This window comes from Penaeus japonicus, unplaced genomic scaffold (genome assembly GCF_977035675.1).
Source record: "Penaeus japonicus unplaced genomic scaffold, GWHDUDI00000001_assembly GWHDUDI00000037, whole genome shotgun sequence".
NCBI lineage: Eukaryota > Metazoa > Arthropoda > Malacostraca > Decapoda > Penaeidae > Penaeus > Penaeus japonicus.
The window spans coordinates 4,902,144-4,923,675 of record NW_028234439.1 but is presented as its reverse complement, the minus strand read 5'-3'; the positions used below and the strand labels follow the sequence as shown (position 1 = coordinate 4,923,675).

Here is a 21,532-nt window from a genome sequence, read left to right as displayed (position 1 = left end):
AAAATATTACAGTCATCTTATGGCTTCCTGTTTAAGGGGGTATTACATGAGGGAAAATTTTGGTGGACTTTGTATAATCTATAATCTATTCTCTTTATGTATTTTGTACTCGTTACCACATGAATTGTGATTGCTTCAATATATGCTCACATTTATAAGCAACAGGAATGTCGTTTGCAAACCCTTTGGAGGCATAAGTAGGCTGGGTTCCAAATATTTTTAATAACTGTATAATTGCATAATTGCACCATATTATCCAGTAAATTTCTGGGATGATCATAGAATATTGTCCATAAAAAGAATATGCCAGATTCAGGTGACGCTCAGATCTGGCTCCCCAAATTCCCCAAATAATGCAACTGGGCCTGCCCAAAAGGGGCAATAATCCCTGAGAGAAAGCCCAGCCTACCCAATATAAACAATGATGCAAATGAAAGTTGGTGTTATTCTTTATTGTGATAATGGTTTGGAAAGCTTCTACATGCATGGACTTGTCATAAAAGACTAATCATAGTCTAGTAGGAAACAAAAGCTTTTTTTTATATAGTAATATTCAAATGAAAGATCATCATTTGTAGAAAGTATGATAAAAGGCGTGTGGGACATTTTTTTATGAACATGGGCTAAGCTGTACAAATTTGAAGGTAGTTCACAATAGGCATATAGATTGTGGATAATATACAAAAATTTACCCTTGTGTGATAGCCCCTTTATGTTACTGCAGATAGTTTTTGTCTTCACCCAAAAATGAGTAAATTTAGTCAAATCAGCCCTTTGGCAACAGGTTAACAGCATAAGATGCCCACCCCAGTCTGCATATCCTAAGATACAACCCGTCTTAAAAGGGTTAATGTGTTATCATTATTAAATTGGTGTTTTGCTAGAGATTCACACTTGCATTATAGATAAGTAACGAGACTGTTCAGTAGGTAGATAAGAATATAGATCTATGAATGGATATGAAGTTTAGATGGACAGATTTATAGATTGATGAATAGGTAGGTTTACAGTTAAAGTTAAGTGTTAGTGTAATTTGTTCATAATGTGTTTGTATTTGTTGTTTATTTATTTGTAAGACTGTCTTTTATAAAACTGAAGATCTATTCTAAGCCATTGGTCACAATTTTTATAAAATATGTATACAGTCATGTGGCACAGTGCCATCCGCGTTTATGACCGATGTTGCCTTGACAGCAAATCATATCATCCGCTATCAATTGGTTGATATTCTTTTGCCAAGAATATTATCACATGAGTTCAATTTGACAATTCATAAAGGAATGAATCATTGTAGTAACACCAGCTTGTTTAAATAAGCACAAACAGTTTTGATGATAACCCATTGCCTTTGCCTAATGAACAATCCTCATGAACATTTGCAGGAGGCTGCAACTGATTACAGACAGAAACTGAAGTCTGAAGTTCATAGTTATGGTGTCTGCAGCATTTAGTGATATTAGTTGCTAGGTGCTTTCTGTTGTAGGGAGTACTTATCTTTGTCATTGTCGTGTTTTGCTCAATTATTTGTTATAAAATAAGGATAGCTGTTTTTATGTAAGTTGAGTTTGTTGTAGATTGATTGAGCTCTATTTTCTGATGAAATTTGATGCATGTCAGCTAATTGTAATGGTAAAAAAAAATTGTAACCTATGAGGACACTATCAGACACATGGTAACTACTTTTTAACATAGTTATAAATCATTGATTTGTGTATTAATCTGGTCTTAACGCTGGGGTATTTCAAGCGCGCAGGCCTTACGCCTCAGGCTGTTTGCTGGCTCTGGCTGTGACCACCCTCTGCATGCACACCTTTTTATGAATATCATTACCATTTTGGCCGTCTGTTGCCATAAGGTATTTACTTCTAGCTGTCAGAGGATTATTTTTATATACGGGATGAATTTCTTTTTACTAGTTTTTTTTTTTTTATCACAAAGTTGTTATGGTTAAACATATTATCATATATTTAAGGTAAATCAGTCTTTTTCAATTCTAGGCATATATAAAGTGCCATCCTTGAAGAATTGATACATGTATTTAACTGTCATGCAACATTTATATCTCGGATCTACATTTTTTGAAATTTTGATTTTTAGTGTTAATAAAAGATGAGGCTATCATGAGAAAAAAATTCTATATGGTGTATAGACTGAACTGTAAAACTATATTTTTTTTCTTTTCTTTTCAACATTCACATTGTTTTTACAAATATATTTAGAGCTATGAAGTAAATCAATCTTTCACACTTTTATGTGTATGTGTGTGTGTGTGTGAGGATAGTGATTTTATCTGTGCTTCTTGCTACCAGTGCTGAATTTTACATCAAAGTCAATGGGTTGAATAAGAAGGAAATAATCACATCAGACTGAAGTTGGTGTGTCTAGCCATTTCTTGTTGTTCATCAGTCAATTTATGTTGTCATAGATTGTATCCAAGAGACAGTATTGTAACAGAAAATTTGTAAACCAAGTAGGCTACAAGATTGAGTCTCTCATAACTGGTGCAGAGCCATTTGAGAGCCATACATTTTCAACGACATGACTTTCCCTCTTCTCCTTGCAGTACTGCGGATGGTGGGTAGTAGGATGGGTCGCTCATCTAGTGATACTTTCGATAGTGGTGGTGGGGATCAAGGTGGTCAACCACCTGCTCCACCACATGTTTGACACCACTGACTGTCTGGAGGAGGAGCTCACCCCCGCCACCCCCACCACCAACAACGATATCAACACGCCCGTCCACCACCCCAACTCTACCCTCCCTACCCAGCAGATGAGGTGAGTTACTTTTCTTTCATTAGCTTCCCTTCTTTTTTTTTATCATAAAAGTTTTAATAAAAAATTACAATATATGGACTCTCAAGAAGAGTGAGGTCTTTTATTGTTTTTATTTATTTATTATTTTTTTTTTTTACCACAGTGAGCCCATGTTTTTCTTTTTTTCTTACTACAGCAGTAGTTCCTTTGAGGCCATCGAGATGCAGGTGGTGAACAGCAAAGGTGGCGAGAGTGAGACTCCTCCTGTAGGGTGCAGTTCGCGCAACTCCATAATGGAGGCTCCAGGCACCCATGCCAGTCAACCTCCGGCAACAATAGGTGAGGAGGGTTGTGCCATTTGACTGGAGTCCTTAGACTTGCCTGCATATTTTGATTATCATTGTTGAATTATTACTTCTTTGAAGTTAGGAATATGTGGTGTTTATCCTTTTTTGATGTTGCTATATTGTTGTATTTTCTTACTGCAGCAGGACATACAGGAAGCTACACCTTTTAATCAGCTAGGTAGAGGTGATTAGGTAGACAAAGCTATACCTCTTCACTTCCATGTGTACCAGTCAGAAGGTATAATTTCTTGTACATTCTATAGCTGTCATGTTAATACTTTTTCCTTTGTGCAGACTTAAAAGCTGATGTTCACCATAAAGACAGCTCAGGAAGTGAAGAAGGAACGAAGTGTGAGGCGGCCGCACTACCAGGCACATCCAACGAATCTCAGGATACAAACACGAGAGAGAAGAGGTCAAAAGGTCAGGTCGCAACTACTCTACTTATGACTCATTTAGAGATTCATCAGAAATACTGTATTTTACTTTTTGAGAATTGAGTCTTAGAAAAAAACAGATTTTTTTTTTTTCTAAATCATCTTATAATTTAGTCATTTTCTTTTTATGAGTAGACAAATATCCCTATTATCTTGTCCCTTCGGATGATCTAATCTATTATTGAATACTGGAGTTGTTGTTATTATTATCTTTTTAAAGTTATACACAAATTGAATATTTTTATCTAATTAAGGTCTTCATAAGTATTTCCTTCTATGAAGTTGAATATGTTTTAAATATCAACCTGGTCTCTCTCTCTCCCTCCCCCTTAAAGGTGGTGTTGGAGGTGGAGCTGGTATTGTAGGGCCATCCAGCAGCAGTCGTGGCTTATGTGTGTCGGAGGGCATGCTGGGGAGTGTCGCCGAGATCACTGAGTCACTAAATCACCCTACCATATCAAAACATTCACAGGTATGTTGAGATGTTAATATGGAATATTATGGTGGGTTTGTTGTTGATGTTTAAGAGACAAGGTGTGGTTTATGATATGGAGACTACTTTGTTGTTAGTGAATGATTTAGTTTTTTTTTTCTTCTTTTATTCTTTTTACTTTTCTTTCTTGATTTGCATTCTTCCACTTTTTCATCTCCTTTGTTTTCCTTGATCATCATTCTCTATCTCCTGCTTTTTTTTCTTTTTCTTTTTTTATCTCCACCTCCTCCACCTCATTCTCCTCCTTTTCATCCTGTTCCTCCATGTCCTCCTCTTCCTCCTCCTCCCTTTCTTCCTACTCCTCCCCCTTTTCCTTTACCTCCATTTACTACTCTTCCTCCACCTCCTCTTCCTCCTCCTCCTCCTCCTCCTCCTATTCCTCCTCATATTCTCCTTCTCCTCCTCCTCTTTCTCTTGTTTAACCCATTAGCAGCGGATGGCATGATTTCCTGCAAAGGCAGAGTCGGTCATAGACGCGGATGGCATCATGCCAGACATTTAAAACAGCCATCCTACTGCACAGACCTTTTTTTTGATATTATGGATATATTAACCCATTCACGACGGGGGCATTCCAGCCTTGCATGTCACAATGCCGGGGCTCTCGAACGCATAGGCCTAAATCAGTTAAATAAACGACGCCATATTGCGTCCCCAGCGAACAGGCCTAATATGCGCGGTACAGTTTTGTACCACCCGTCACAAGAGGGTTAATCATACAGAAAAAACCCTCTATTGAGGCTAAGGTTGAAAGAATTGTTAAAGAAGACACTAGCAGATTAATCATTCATTATAAAGTGATGTAAAAAAAAAAATTAGCCTATACAAATGCAACTGCAATGAGTATATACATCCGTAAAACGTCTTTAGTGGGAGAGATCATGACATGCTGGGATGTCATCTGTCAGGAGTGAAATATTCCCATGACATAATATCATGTTACCTGTTGTGAATGAGTTGAACAACAATATTCACACAATTGACTACTATGTAATGTTATGTCCTCTGATGGAAGATTTTTATATTGTGTACTACAGCTATTATAGATGACTGTATTCTTTCTGACAGAATACAAAGCTAACAAATTTTGTCCATACTAGATTAAAAGAGCAAGACCATTCTTAGAGGGAACATGTACTGCTATGATCTTATGTCTCTATTTTTTTCCTGATATATCAGTTGACCTTTTCTCCATAATGCATGTATCACCATTGATGTATATTTCAGAGTTTGCTGTGAACTCTTTTATCTTTTCGATCATTTAGGTTAAAAGAAAAAAAGAAGAATAAAATGAAAAGTATGCTGAATAGAAATTAAAGTTGAAAACACTAATAATTCTGGTCAACTACAGTCTTTTGGTTGGTGCGATGGAGAGGACTCTTCGATGCCCACTGTCAGTAGCAGCAGTTCCCACAACACGAGGGGGCACAAACGGCTCCGAAGAAACGCTGCATCTGCAGGCTCAATCGCAACAACCACGCTTTGCGATGCTCACTCGGTGGACATCGTCTATTCTAAAAGTGCCAAAGGTAAGGCCTAGGATGGAGACCTTGAGGTTTTGTAATGATTCTTTACTGATAATCTTGTGAAGATGATTTTGATATGTATTATATCATGTATATCTTCCATGTCTTGATTATGGTGTGTGTATATATATATATATATATATATATATATATATGTATATGTATGTATGTATGTATGTATATATATATATACATATATATATATATAGAATAAATATATAATATATATTTATACAGTAATTTGTATAATATGTATGTCTTGTTTATCTTGTACCTGCCATAGCTTCCATGCCATAATCTTCTTTCATCTGAATTCCAGGGGACAAGGGCAGCAGTGTGCATTACCGGCCAGGTGCTCATCATGGCAGCACCTCCCTAGGGCTGGAGGGGGTTTCAGGGGGAGTGGCTGCCGTCTCCTCCACCACGCCATCTCCATCATCACTTCCTTCAGCAGCTGAGCCTCCATCTCACCCTGTCAGCTTAGAGGTGAATATTGGTGGGAAGAGAGGGTATTGATATAAGTGAAGTTGGAATTTAATGTAAATATTTGCATGTGTGTGTATGTGCATGTGTGGTACATGCACATAAGCATACATGATATAGTTTAATGCCTTTACAAAAGGAAAAGCTTGCATGTACAGTCAAATATCAATTATAATTAATATTTAACCAATTTCAATACAAATCTAGGTAATTATTGGCGAAGACAGTGGGAGGCGGCACCAGCAGCATCACCACCACCATCGTCACCATCACAGCCGGCACCACCATCACCATCAGTCCCACCACCGCTACCACCAACATCCTCCCCATCACCACAGTCGGAAACTCTCCCTGGCGCCAACCTGTGGCTCTGAACTGGGTAACATTTCCGTCATTGAGGAGCGGAGTAATACCTGTGATAACAACACTGGAAGCTGTTGCAGTGTGAATAGGTGAGTTCTGTCCTGTGAATGCTTGCTGTGATGAGACAGGGATAAGTGCAGAGATTGTGTGAGGTATGGGATGGCTTTGGCTGGGAGAGTTGTATGGTTACAATAGACTTTTGTATTTGTATTTAATATCTTCCATTCTTCCTTCCACAGTGAGGGTGAGACGGATGAGGAAGGTCCAACCAAAGGATCACATTCGCCTCTACTAACTCGCCACCAGAGTCTCGAGGGAAAAAGTTCAGGTGGGCGCAGGGTCCGCTCCGGTAACACAAGGCTGGCACCCACGCCTCGAAACTCGGGCCGTGCGTACCAGCCTCTCGTGTTCCGCAGCAGCTCTGCCATCGCCAAGTTCCGAGATAAACCCAAGGTGGAGGGAGATAATTTCAAAGTGTGCACGCTCACGTTCGAAAACATTTATGCAGATGACGAAAGCAGTTCTGATACGCTAAGTGTTGTGAAGATGTCCAGCAGTTCCGATGAGACATTGAGCAGTGTAGCAGATCAGTTTAGTCTCCATAGACAGTCCCTAGGTAACCTTGACTGTGATAATGTTAACTCTAAGTGCAGTGGGAATGGCAACTGTAATGAAGGAGGAGGCGCCAAAAAGAACGCAAGCTGTGAGGGCTTGGAGCTTACCCACCACAGAAGTAGCAGGGAAGAGGTGGTAGTGGACATGGAGGAAACTTCAACCATTCCGCAACACACTGGAGATGAACCGCCATTAGTTTGTGATGAGCTCAGGACGCGCAATATGAGAAACTCGCAGGAGCTTCTGGTGGGTGATAACATGGAAAGCAGATCCTCGAGTCCGGGTCTGGATTGGCTCTTCTCCCACAGTGACTCGGATTCAGAGTTCGCTGACGTTGCTCGTGCCCCAAGTGAGCGGAGCAACCAGAGAAGACACTCCTCGCAGAACAGTGAGGATGACAGCTGGAATGTCATCCGTTCCTCGCCAGAGAGTCCCTCTGAACCTTGTGCCATGGCCTCACAACAGACTGCTGGCCAGAGTGGTCAGGCCAGTCAGGGGGCCATCCCCAAGAAAAGGAGACAAGGTGTTGTGGTAGAAGAAGTGGATCCAAATGCTGGGGGTGAGAGGGGGAGTAGGGAAGCCTCTGTGACCATGGAGGACCTTGTGAGAAGGCTCTTGGACATACTAAACAGCTCCCTTCATGACCCACAACAGTGTGACATTCAGAAACTGGTTGTCTTGAAGCAGCGGTTAGAGCAAGAGGGAGGCATAGGCGAGGCAATCAGAGGTGGCCAGAGCTCCCTCCTGGGCTCCGGTCCCTCTGACACACCAAGCCAGGCTGTCAAGGCAAATGAGAAACCTGTTGAGTCTCAGCTATACAGGAAGCCTGCCGTTAGGCGAAGGAGGCACGTGGCTGGCAGTGCAGCCTCCCCTCCGACGTCACCCAGTGATCTCTCTTCTTTGCTCACAACCACATTGACCACCTCCCTCACTACCACCTTCACCACTAGCCTCACCACCACCTTGTCACCCGCATACCAGGATGGTCACAGAAACCATTCTTCTCAGGTGGGCAAGTTTTTTCTTAATTTTGAATTAAAGGTTCAGAGAGGAGAAAATAACAAAGTTTCCAAAAGGGAACTGCATAGTTTACATTTTATTGATAGAGGGGTTTGGAATGTGCAAAAATTTATCAACAGTCATATGTTTTTACCCATTTACTACTTGTGCAATTCTGCAGAAATGTGAGGTGCCATTTTTAAGTTTCATTAATTTAGGTATCTGTATCTTTAAGGAGGTATTTGTTACAACTTTTTTTTTTTATATAGTTTTATAAATTCCTTCTTATCTTGAAGGAGCCTTTGAAATATAATTATTTATAGCTATTTTTTCTTGTGCATATGTCTGATTATGTAAGTTTCAGGCCAACTTATTTAATGGTTTTCATATTTTGATTATCCTCTTCTCCAATACAACTTTACAGAGACCCAGCCCTTTCCTTGCATCAACCGGAGGAGGCGACAGTGACGAGGAGAGTGTTCCACACCGGACGCCCCTTGAGAAGCGCCTGGATGGGGGTGGTAACACATCCTCTTTCTCCATGGACTCCTCTGTAGGGGAAGGAGGGCCTCCTCTTTCAGCCCTTTCCTCCCTCTCATCCCCCGGCACTCACCTGGCTTCCTCTCATGAGGATACCAGTGACGGAGCCGTCCACTGCTTCCAGGACGAGCGGGGGAACTGGTTCACGTACACGTTCAATGACCGGGGTGTCAGTACAGCGTCGAGTGTAGTGCCTGTGAGTGACCACAAAGTCTTGAACAAACTGTTGAGGCGTACAAGCAACAACCTTCAGGGACCCAGTCAGAGCAGCAGCAATGGTCAGAATGCCCCGGGACTGACGAGAGGAGACCTTTCGCTTAGCAGTTCCTCAATGTCCCTTTGCTCAGGGCTAACAGTCATTCTTGACAACCACTTCCCCCCTGCCTCGCTACCGTCGGCCTGGCCGGAAATATGTAAAGCTCCTCCTGCCGTAGCATCCATCTCCGATCCAACGACGAGTTCAGCTGTAGTACCAGTCTCCTCGAGCGTGAGACGGAGAGGCTCCTTCTCGCCTCCGGTATCTACGAGTGGGACAACTTCAAGAGACCAAGACAGAAGTAATCAGGATGGGCCGAGTGAACCAGATCCACTGCCACGTGTAACAGTAGGGCCGAGGGGTGGACGAGATCTACCCCTTTTGTCTTCGGAAACACGTCACCACTTACAGCTACTGAGCATAGGGGCTCCTCACAACCCTCTACAGCTCTTCACAAATGCTTTCTTTGAGCGAAGACGCTCTAGCAACCGTCCGGGCACTGCAGCAGGTTCCATCATCACCTCCGAGGCCTTTGAGAATATTAGCTTGCCTCATGGACTTGATATGGACTTGGACCTTGGTCTCTCAGCCAACAAACTCAAGTTCCCAGTTACTGCACCTCAAACAATACAGTACTATAAATTTAAGATTTGTGGGAAGAAATCTGTGAAGATCAAGTTTGATAGACTTTTCTTGTTAGCTTTATTGGACAGGAATATTACAGTTGTAGAAAATTCAATCTGTATACTTCTTGCTATATTGGTTAGCGTTTTAGGGTGTATAATTCTTTATAAAGAGTTTTATCAGGAATTGAGGGTATTTATATTTTGTCTTGTCATGGCAAGTTGTCAGTACTCATTGTTCAAGAGTGTACAGCCAGATGCAGCCTCCCCCACCCATGGTTATAACCGTGTTATTCTCTACAGTAGACCTGTGTACTTCATCCTTTGCTGTAGTATCATACTTCTCATACAATTGTACCTAGATAGTAATAGCAACTGGCTCTCTTTCAGCCTCTATGGCATTGAATTTACTAACAGGGAGATGCATCAGTGTAGAGATTTCTTGTTGCTGTTTATACTGTTCTTCCCACTTATATTTAGTCTTGGGCTTTTGCCTCAGGTCAATACTTTCCTCATGTACATTCTAGAACAGACAGACATTCATGTCTTTGGTGGGAACGCTACCACAAGCCTTACCTCAGCTCTGTATTGCGTAGGGCGTTCCATCCTCACTGTGCTCTTCCTCTTTGGATTTGCCTATGGTGGCCTCCGAGAGCCTGAAGCCCAGACCCAGCACATTCTCTACTCCATATTTTGCGGCCTAGCAGTTGCCTTCAGCTACCATCTGAGCCGATCTGCCTCGGACCCTACCACCCTTTGGCGTCTCATCCAGCAGCACATGTGGCCAGAAGAATTGCGCAGGGAAGCTGGGACCAACAACCCCCAGCCTCCCCAGGAAGCAGACGAACTGACAGACCCACTGCCGGAGAAGTTGCGGAACACGGTGCATGCTCGCCTGGTCCACGATGCTATCCTGTGTACGGTCATAGCTGTGGGGGTGTTTGCCATACACTCCAGTACAGTGTTCAAAGTGCTCTTAGATGGGAAAAGCCCAGATCTAATAACTGCCCTTTGGATATTTGCTACCGTGTTTGGCTTCCTTAATCATTACATAATACCACAGTTAAGAAAACAGCTGCCATGGCTATGTGTGGCACATCCAGTTTGTAGAACGCATGAGTACAGTCAGTTTGAAGTTTATGATGCTGCCAAAATCATGTGGTTTGAAAAAGTGTATGTATGGTTGTGTATTATAGAAAAAAATATTGTTTATCCTGTACTTTTTCTCTGTGCCTTAACCAAAGATGCGCCAATGTTGATAAAGAACCATGGGCTTAACATTGGAACGCTGATGACGGTGATCTGTGGCGTCAAGTGTCTGCGCAGTGTGTATTCCCAGCCGGAGTCTCAATACCTCATCCTGGCTTTTGCCAAACTTTTCTTTGAATGTGATTTTAAAGATAAATCCCAGACCTTTTTAGTGGACTACTTCATCATGGGAATCATTTTCACCCGAGTGTACGAATTCCTTCTCAAGATGAAATTCATCGTAACGTACATAGCCCCCTGGCAGATAACTTGGGGGTCAGCTTTCCATGCATTTGCCCAGCCCTTCAGTGTCCCCCACTCTGCTATGCTCTTTGTACAAGCTGCAGTCTCCGCCATCCTGTCCACTCCGCTCAACCCAATCTTGGGCTCGGCCATCTTCATCACCTCCTACATCCGCCCGATCAAGTTCTGGGAGCGTGACTACAACACGAAGCGCGTCGATCACTCCAACACCCGGCTGTCTTCGCACTTGGAGAGGAATCCAGGCTCAGATGACAACAACCTCAACTCTATCTTCTATGAACATTTGACGAGATCGCTTCAGCATTCCCTTTGTGGAGACCTTCAGATGGGTTTGTGATTTTTACTATTTTTTGAAATGTTCATTCATATTTCTAAAATTTTATTTTTTGATTTATCATTATTTTATATTTATTTGCTTACTAATTTTACTTCATTTTATATTACTTATTTTTATTACTTTTTAGACAAGGAAGTGAGAATGTCAATTTACATACTGTTTTCCTACTCTATTCCTCTGTGAATTGGTACTAAAGGATTTAAAAGATAAAATTCATGTTTTGATATTAGGGAATGTTAAAAGGAAGCTAAAATTATTCTGTATTATAACACAGCTGATTTATATCCAATTTACTGATTAGAGTAATGATCACCTTTTAGGTCGATGGGGAGCAGCCAGCCAAGGAGACTGCTTTGTCCTGGCCTCTGACTATCTCAACTGCCTTGTGCACATCATTGAGCTTGGTAATGGTCTTGTGACATTCCAAATGCGTGGGCTGGAATTCCGTGGCACTTATTGCCAGCAGCGAGAGGTCGAAGCTATCTCGGAGGGTGTAGAGGAGGATGCAGGTAACGTATTAATTTAGTTATTATGACTGCATTAGCTCTGTAACCTTTTCTCTCTTATAATGTGTTGCAAAATACAGGAACTCACTTGTGTACTGTAGATAGTAATCAAGGACATATGTTACGAAGTATGCAATGCCTTGTCTCTATGAATTCCATCATCATAAAGTATATAGAATGCTTTACAGGATTTGTAGATGTAAAATTTTAATGGAGATCTTGGATATGATCTTAAATATATATACATATTATATATATATATATATATATATATATATATATATATATATTATTTATATATATATATATATATATATATATATATATATATATATATATATATATATTATATATGTAGATTTTTCCTATATGTTTGGATTTTGTCTATATGTATGTCCACAGGCTGCTGCTGTTGTGAACCGGGTCACTTGCCGCACCTGCTGAGTGCCAATGCAGCTTTCAACCAGAGGTGGCTGGCCTGGGAGGTCACAGCCACAAAGTATGTCCTGGAGGGTTATTCTATCTCGGACAACTCTGCTGCGTCCATGCTCCAGATATTTGAGTTGCGGAAGATTCTCATCACATACTACGTGAAGGTATGTGGGTTTCTGAGATGTAGTCTTTCACCAGGGCTATTTTTATTTTCCATTGATGGGTGTTATGTGTATGTCGAAGTGTTTGGCCTTTGAGGAATTTGCCTTTTTACTTCTTTTTTTTAGTGACACAATGAATAATTAATTTATTTAAACTTATTCTGTCTTTTCAGAGTATCATCTTCTATGTAGTAAGATCCCCAAAGCTGAAAGAATGGTTAGAAAATGCTGAAATTAATGCCTCGCTCTCACACACAAGAGATAAGAAGTTTGTGGACTTGGACCCCATCTTCAACCTCAACATTGATGAAGATTACGATTTCAAGGAATCTGGCATTACCCGAACCAGCTTCTGCAATGTCTACCATGAGTGGATTGTTTACTGTGTGACCAGGAGAGGGGGAGGCAACGGCCAGGATGCCATCGAGAGTGGCAGAGAGTCCCATCTCATATCCCTCTGTCTGGCTCTCAGTTTATTAGGTAACCGTCAAGTTTGTTGTGTTGACTAGGATGATGGAGGCCGAGGTTCTAAGATGGGAATCTGTTGACTGGGATATTGGTGGCCGAGGCTCTAAGGAGGGAATCCGTTTATTTAGTTTTAGCCCATTGCGTATGGGTGTCATGACATACATGTCGGCACTGATCATTAAGTATTATGGCTGTAATGGCACTAGCTCCAGAGCTATAAGGTTCCCAAGTCAGCGTAAACCCGGATTTTATGATAGATTTATGGAAAAATGTTTGGGTTAGTCTGCTTTACTCAGAGGGTGGAGAAAACCCTTTCCCCATCCCTCTAATTTTTAGCTGGTGACGCTTATGTCGTAGACTGCCTGCCCTGACGACCATCTAGGTTGTTAGGCGCCCCGTCTGCAATGGGTTATTGATACTTATTCCTTTAATTTCTTTTAGGGGTTGTAAGTGGGGATTTTGATACACCCTTGTTTGACATAGTTATATAGATTTATATACTTAAATGATCACCACCTGGGACTTGAAAACATTAGTCACTTTTGAGTACCCTGTGAGAATACTGGTATAGTTGCCCAGAATCTTCCCAGTGTATCAAAAATGTAGGACACACATCCTTTAGGGCATAAGTAAGTTTTGATTGAGCATGAGAAAATATCCATCAATAAGAACATACTCAATGTCCTAATGGAAAAAACATCCATGCTAACCTGCAGGAAGACGTGCCTTGGGTGCAGCATCCCACAATGCAATGTCAAGTGTGGATTTCTTCCTCCATGGCCTCCACGCGCTCTTTAAGGGAGACTTCCGCATCACGTCCATGAGGGATGAGTGGGTATTCACCGACATGGAGCTGCTGAGGCGAGTGGTTGCTCCTGGAGTGAGGATGAGTCTCAAGCTTCATCAGGTAAAATATATATATATATATAGTGTTTTACTGTGTATGAGCAAAGTTGCTTGCTAGTTATTTTCCTTTTTTACTTATATTCAGAATTTAAATTAGTGTAATAAACAAAATTTGTTTTTTTTATTGCATCAGAGGCAAAATTAGTGTACAATTTTAAACATTTATCTCTTCTTGTTTTGAAGAGTAAGGAAAACACTGGTATATACTGTAATTATGCTGTTTTGGGAACGTTGAAGTGTGACTACAAATAGTTGTAATGTTTCGGAATGTACATTTACATACATTTTCTGGTGTATTAGTTGCACTTATCTACTTCCAAATTGATTCCTAAAATCACCATAAATCTGTACAAAGACATGCTATTCTGTAATGTAGAGCACATTGACATTAAACTCCACAGTAATGAATAATTTGGAAATGTGTTCAAATGGCATTTGATATTATTTTTATTATTATTTTTGTTATTATTATTATTATTATTATTATTATTATTATTATTACTATTATTATTATTATTATTATTTTTTATTATTATTATTATTATTATTATTATTTTATTATTATTTTATTATTATTATAATTTTTATTTTATGTATTATTTTTATTATTTTTATTAATTAATTTATATTAAAAGATTTTATTAATTTTGCCTTAAATTATTTATATTAATATTACTATTAGTATTATTATTATTGATACAATGTTAGTTGCTTAATTTTCTCTTTTTGCTCTGAGCTATATAACTATTTTCAACAAATTACAAATATTTATTTTTCCACATTTCCTTCAATACCAAACCTAAATCCCCCAGGCACGTGATGGATGATGGTGCCGATGAATACAAAATCATAATGCTCAACAAGCGGCACCTGTCCTTCCGTGTGATCAAAGTGAACCGTGAGTGCGTGCGGGGGCTATGGGCGGGGCAGCAGCAGGAGCTCGTATATCTGAGAAACAGAAACCCCGAGAGAGGCTCCATCCAGAACGCCAAGCAGGCTCTGCGCAACATCATCAACTCGTCGTGTGACCAACCCATAGGCTACCCAATTTACGTGTCTCCTCTCACAACGTCTTATGCAGACACAAATGACCAGCTGAAGGCCATCTGTGGAGGGCCGATTAGCTTAACGCTCATTAAAGAGACCATTATTGGCATTTGGAAAAGGTGAGATACAGTTGCTTTTGCTCTTTAGGTTTTGACTCTTGAGAGTGAGACTTTTTTTTAGGTGTAAATGGAACTCCAACTATTGTTTTGTTAGTTTCATTGTCTTAGATGAAAGCTGATCAGATTTGAAACAGTTTTTATTATCCATGAAAGAAATCATATGTAGTATTTTAGTTTGGATAGGAATTTATACATTGATTTTATTTGGCACTTGACTTTGACCCATATTTAAAGCATTTTCATAATTATTCTCAGGAATTAACATTCACCCCACCTTCTGCTAACTTACGAACCTACTTCATGGTTCCTTTCCTTTTAGGAAAAGTCTCTACTGACTAAGATATGAACAGTTCCTCTCCTTTTGCCAGGGTGCGGCAGCGTTGCGGTGAAGGTTGTTCAAGTGGCAGCTCAGGTTTGAACAATGAATGTGGGCGAGTAGCTGATCCTCACCATAATACTATTCCACTACACCAAGGTAATATTCCTATAAGTAGATAGGTATTTCACAGGAAAAATATGTTATAGATTATTTTACAAGTTATCCCCGATGCTCCTCCATAGTAATGAGACTGTAGTGAATGGAATTACATTGTTTCAGTGCTTACGACAGTTCCCCCAAGCCTTGGCTCTGGAGGCAGTCAGGATGGCTCCCAGGTTGGAGGCCTGAGCCTGGTAACAGCCACAGGCAGCCTAGGTCATGGAAGTCTAGGGCGAGGAGGGTCCCTCTCAAGGGGCTCCCTCCATGCCAACCGGGGATCTATTGTTTCGACTGTATCGTCAATTGTCGGCCCAACAAACAAGCAGTCGACATCCACCTTGGCAAGTCTAGCTGGCCTCCTCTCTGACACAACTGCCGGACTCTCCAGGTTAGATCCGAGAGACAGAGATGGACTGAGCGAGGGGTCGGCTAGTAGCAAGGACAGGGACTGGAGTGCCCGTGATGTGTCCCTCCACAGTGGGAGAGATGCGGGCTCCATACACAGTGGGCGGGAAGGGTCACTCCACAGTGGGAGAGAGGGATCCTTGCACAGTGGCAGAGACATATCTCTCCATAGTGGCAGGGAAGGCTCACTAGTGGGAGGGGAGAAGAGGGTGCGTGCAGGGATATCAGCCAGCAGTCGCAGCACACCCACCTCGTCCTTGTCCACTCCTGCTCGTGAGGTTCCTCCAATGCCTTCTGTGGTGACAGCGAGAGAAGTGCATTTAAGAGAGACTGGCTGGGATGCCTCGAGCTTGAGAGAAGAATGCACAACACTACACGAAGAAAGTGAAGAAAAATTTACAACACCGCCACCAGACAAGCATGTGCAAAGAGTGAGGGTAAGGATTGTCTTCGCTTCTTTTAGTTTCACTTTTCCTTCTGTTTGTCTGGCCAATTGACCACTGTATTATTTGTAATTTCCTAATTATATTTGATTATTATTTAATAATAAGACTTCATTTTTATGTTGGGAATTTGGTATAGTCTTTGTTGATAGGGAGTATAGTTAATATTACTCAGTACATATATGTGCCATCATCTGTATGAAGGTATAGATTGAAAGTTTATTCTAGAATTATGAATTTGCTTTTTCATACTTTTCATATATAAAAGATACACAGATACTTATTAATGTAAGGATTTTGAATGTCGTTCAACTCTTAGTATAAAATTTATTTTTTTCACTTTTTCTCTTTGAAGTTTTTTATTCTGCTGCTATGTGGAACTTTCCTAAGCACAGGACATTCAGTTGCGAACATGGTAGGAGTTTTTCACTATTAATACTGTTTATTACTACAGTCACCATCATCATCATCATCATTTTTATCATCATCACCATCATTACTATCATCATCACCATCATCATCACCATCTTAATCTTAATCTTTATCATCACAATTGCAACATTACCATCATCAGACAATGCGATTTGACCCTCTTTCTCCCCCATAGATCATAGACGCCAACCAGGTCTATGACACCCTGAACCTGGGCCGGCGCATTGACGTGGTCTGGCCCGATGAGAGCATGCGGAAACGCGGTGGGCGGAGCTTCTGGGGACATTGGGTTCCCATAGAGGGCATGGAGGGGTCAGTGGTGCACACATGGACCCCACACCACCCTGACCCCCGCCTCCGCTCGCACGTCGACCGCGTCATCCTCCTTGTCCAGATTGAGGACAAGTTCGTCCCGGTAGCTCAGAGCGCTGTGCAGGATCTCGGCGCCGAGGTCTAGGTTAGCCAAGTAGCCTGAGGTATGGGCAAGTCAGAGGTACGGTCTGGAGGTGCAGGCCAATCAAAAGCATGTGCCAAGTGCCAATATAGGCCGGCCAGAGGTATAAATTGGCCGAGATGTAGGGTGGTCAGAGGTACGTACAAGTGAGGAGCTACAGGCCAGCCAAAGGAGGCAGTTACGGCCAATGCTAAGTCCTGTTCAGTCCTGTTCAGTCTTAGTGCATTTAATGTTACTGAGAGTAGTAGGTCGTTTACTCGTAGGTGTGGATAAGAATTTGATTGGGAGAGATTGATTGGACGTTCTGTTTGTATTTTTTTTTTTTTTTTCGTCTTCTTTTTGATAGGCTGGTTTATTGCATAATGAAAGTGATTTGAACTGTTTATTTATAGTTGTTGTTATTATTCTTGCTTTTGTTATTTTTCATTTTTATATGTATATTTTTTCTACAGGGTTTGATTTTATATCGTGAATGTGAACCTGATTTACAATTTGAGGTGTTGTTACTTGAAGTGAAAGCTTTTTAGATTTTGAAGAAAGACACACACACAAAAAAAACTATATTTTGCTGGATTGATAGTGTATACCTTTTTATCATGCAATGGGAAGGTATAGTGACCAAGATCACATTTAATTTTTTTTAGATTGCCAAGGAGAATGTGATGAACGGCAGTGAATGAGAGTTCTCAACAGCAGAGCAAAATTTGTTTCGGACCAAAATCGTTGAGGAGTTTTGACCCAGAGCTCATCAACAAATAAAAGAATTGAAATACATAGATACTGATTTGTGTTTTGGAATATTTGAAATTTTTATAATGAATAGGTTGTATTTCTTACAAGCACATTGCCTAATACCTGTACTAGGTTTCAAGTATTCAAAAAAGTTGGAGACCTTTGTACCACCTTAATATTTAATTTCCATTTGGTCATTTGTATACAAGTGCAATTACAGTTACACAAGAATTTCACACTTTCAGATTTATGGGGATGCAGACATACATGTGAACACAAACGTCACATTAGAGATATACTTGAATGAATATTGAGACACATGTACAAAATATACACATGCACACGCATACACACGTCTGCATAAATGCATGCAGATGAAAACACACACACACACACACACACACACACACACACACACACACACACACACACACACACACACACACACACACACTCTCTCTCTCTCTCTCTCTCTCTCTCTCTCTCTCTCTCTCTCTCTCTCTCTCTCTCTCTCTCTCTCTCTCTCTCTCTCTCTCTCTCTCTCTCTCTCTCTCTCTCTCTCTCTCTTACTCTCTCTTACTTTGTTTCTTTCTGGTTGGCACTGTGAAGTACTTACATAAATTTGCTGATAGAACATGCAAGGGAATCTATTGACAGCCCTTGATGACATAGCCCAATTCTCTTGCAGCTAAGCTTTTATCAGTAAAGTGTAAACCATGTACTATAGATATCATTGTGAGTCTGTGGCAGATAGTGAGTGTGAATGTGAGTGAGTGAATGAGTGAGAGACATTGAGGGTCTTGGGATGGGGAAAACAGCGGAAAAAATAATGTATCCTACACCATATATTTTCAAGGCATAGACGTTACTTAATGTTTGAATACACACATGACAAACATTGATTTTTTTTTTTTATATATATCACTTGTTGGTAGTTAATACTTTTAAAAATATTTGCAGTCATTTTCTATAGGGGATGAGATTTGATGCAAGTGACATCACATACCATTTAGCGTGGAAATAATTAAGAACTACACTTTAATACCAGTTAGGCTTAGGTTATACAAGGGGAGCAGCCTTTAGGATTCCGGATTAAAAAATAGCTTAGAGTCTTAAACATGACAGAGATTTTCTCATACAGATGGCACTTTTTCAGTGAAGCTGTAAATGCATATTTGTTCCTCCTTGTTGTATATATTGTTTTATGGTCACAGAAATCTTTAGCAAATTCTGGTTTAAAAAAAGGACTAATTTTCATTGTACAAAAAATGTTTGGGTGAATTTTGGAAATGTTTAGTAATAATAATAATCATTGATATATATGTACATTACATGCTTTGTGTTGCTATGATGATATTTTGATACTACAGTAGATAATAAAGGCATATTCTCACATTGCTTCTGAAAAAAATATGTGACAGCATACTGTACAAAAAGCATAATGAGACGAAAGGAGAACCAGTCCAACACGTCAGTCATGCCGCAGCAAAGGTACCGAGGGTTTACCCTGTTTGTTCAGACGGCCTGTTGGACTAAATGCACCTATTACTATTTTCCTTTGCTCTTTCCTCTGGCGAAGATGAGCGTCATCTGAGCAGAAGAGGATCGCGTAATGGCTTCTTCTTTTGAACGTCTCTCTTCAAAAGTTGCATATATTGGAGAAATTGGAAACCTCAGATGAAGGGAATACAAACCTGTGATAAAAGAAATAGTTGATATGGAAGAATGGGAAAGGAACTTGACATGGATATGTTAAGAGGAAACGCAGAAAGGTGGTGGTAGAGAATGGAGGTTTTAGTTTCCCGTGTGTCGGATAATGTACTCCCTAGGAAGATTTAATATATTTGTATATAATTCCCGAGTTTTGTATCTTCAAAGTGAGATTTACATGAAAGATGAAACCTATCCTTGTATTCCATATATTTTTGTCAAAAGAATCTTTTATTGTTTTATGGGGCTGTCTCTTCTCCTTGAAGGATTAATAAAAGAAAGAAAAAGACTGATTTTATAAAAATAAGTTTTAGATTGAATATAATTTTGGTATTTCAAATATCAAGTATTATGTTATGATATCTACAATATTCTTATGAAGGTGTTCATTTATTTATTATTATAATTTAAGTAGAAGCTGAAAAAAGCAGACTGAATTTATCCAATTATAACTAGTACAACATCCCTTACAATGGGAGTAATAAGTAATAAGTTACTGTTTACAGTAATTTTAAGCACTAATTATATACAATTATTTTTTAGATTTGTTTATCTTTTTCTTTTGTTTTGGTATTAGAAATATATTGCCATTTTTATTGTAATCCTTTTTTATTATATTTTTAATTTTTGTTCTTGGTATTTTTCGTGTACCATTTTGTTTGATTGATTGTGATTTTATTTATTTTTGAACAAGATCAATATTTACAGTTTTAGTATTATGTTAAATACCTATTAGAATATTCTCTAATTATGACTGAAAAATCTACACACACAAGATACCATAAAGTATAGCCATATATGGCTAAAAGAATATATTTTCAGATTTATTTATGTAATTTTTTTTTTTACTTTCTGAATTTTCCATTTTTTTCCTCTTCTGTTTCTCTTATCTTTACTTTTCATCTCGCTTCTTTGCTGCATTTTCTTTGTTCTTTTAAGTATTCTTCATAATTTGACCTAAATTATTTATTTCAAGATACTGAAAACATTCCTTCCATGTTACCAATAATTATTATTAGATTACAATTTGCCCTTGGATTAATTGTTATGCAGAATTTTTCAAAGATCTGTTGGTCAGTCTTGTTTCCTCGCCTATACATGTATTTTATACATATGCATAAATATATACTGATTTACAGTTGCGCGTTCGTGAACACACAAACGCACACGCACACGCACACGCACACGCACACGCACACGCACACGCACACGCACACGCACACACATATACATATACATATACATATACATATACATATACCTATATATAAATTCCTATTTCACATCACATATATGCTTCCTAAGTAGAAGTGAAACTTTCATAACGATAATATGCCTTTGTAGCCTAACCTCAGCATAAGTTATTATAGAATTTTGAATACAAAGAGAATGTCTTCAAAGGCATTCTAACTGTATGATGAACGAAGAAAGAGGTAAAGAAGAAAACAAATAAAACAAGAACTGAAGCCTAGGATATTTTCACTCATTATAGTTTCAGCTCATTAAGAACTGCATCAGTATTTGAGAATTGTGAGTATGTTCCCATCTCTGGTAAAGCAACAGATTAACCTAACCTTAGAGGATTTGCACATTTTTATTTTCTTGTTTTAATTTTTTTTTTTTTTTTTTTTTTTTTTTTTCTTTTTTCTTTTTTCTTTTTTCTTTTTTCTTTTGTCCGCAGATCTTCATACTTTATCTTTATTTTAAGGAGTCCTTTTAATTGAGAGTTCCTAAGTGAAGATCAGTTCAGAAAATGACAGAACAAAGGCATAGTTGTTTAGTTATGTTGATTGAAATAGAAGTAACTATTGTTTTTACTGGAACTTGCTTTGTTGGTTATTGATTTTGTCTTTATTTACTATGAATCTTTTTGATTATTGATTTCAATTAGAATTGTCTGACAGCTGGTTTTGCATAGGAAAGTCTTTGTTGCTTAGGGTCTTCCATTTTG

General features: G+C 39.4%; 1 protein-coding gene across 1 annotated transcript in view; it reads left to right on the top strand.

The window, feature by feature from the left end:
- Positions 1–17,289, top strand: part of pcx (pecanex) — a 23,184-nt gene extending 5,895 nt beyond the window's left edge. Inside the window, exons 2-19 of the mRNA XM_086532444.1 lie at positions 2,564–2,778; positions 2,954–3,096; positions 3,399–3,527; positions 3,877–4,013; positions 5,386–5,563; positions 5,880–6,046; positions 6,251–6,495; positions 6,646–8,029; positions 8,445–11,280; positions 11,609–11,797; positions 12,197–12,390; positions 12,561–12,867; positions 13,572–13,762; positions 13,945–13,997; positions 14,574–14,927; positions 15,296–15,402; positions 15,526–16,247; positions 16,861–17,289. Of these exons, the coding sequence (XP_086388570.1) occupies positions 2,564–2,778; positions 2,954–3,096; positions 3,399–3,527; positions 3,877–4,013; positions 5,386–5,563; positions 5,880–6,046; positions 6,251–6,495; positions 6,646–8,029; positions 8,445–11,280; positions 11,609–11,797; positions 12,197–12,390; positions 12,561–12,867; positions 13,572–13,762; positions 13,945–13,997; positions 14,574–14,927; positions 15,296–15,402; positions 15,526–16,247; positions 16,861–17,142 (7,833 nt within the window). The 3' untranslated portion in view covers positions 17,143–17,289. The remainder of the gene's footprint in view (positions 1–2,563; positions 2,779–2,953; positions 3,097–3,398; positions 3,528–3,876; positions 4,014–5,385; positions 5,564–5,879; positions 6,047–6,250; positions 6,496–6,645; positions 8,030–8,444; positions 11,281–11,608; positions 11,798–12,196; positions 12,391–12,560; positions 12,868–13,571; positions 13,763–13,944; positions 13,998–14,573; positions 14,928–15,295; positions 15,403–15,525; positions 16,248–16,860) is intronic.
- Positions 17,290–21,532: the final 4,243 nt, after the last annotated feature.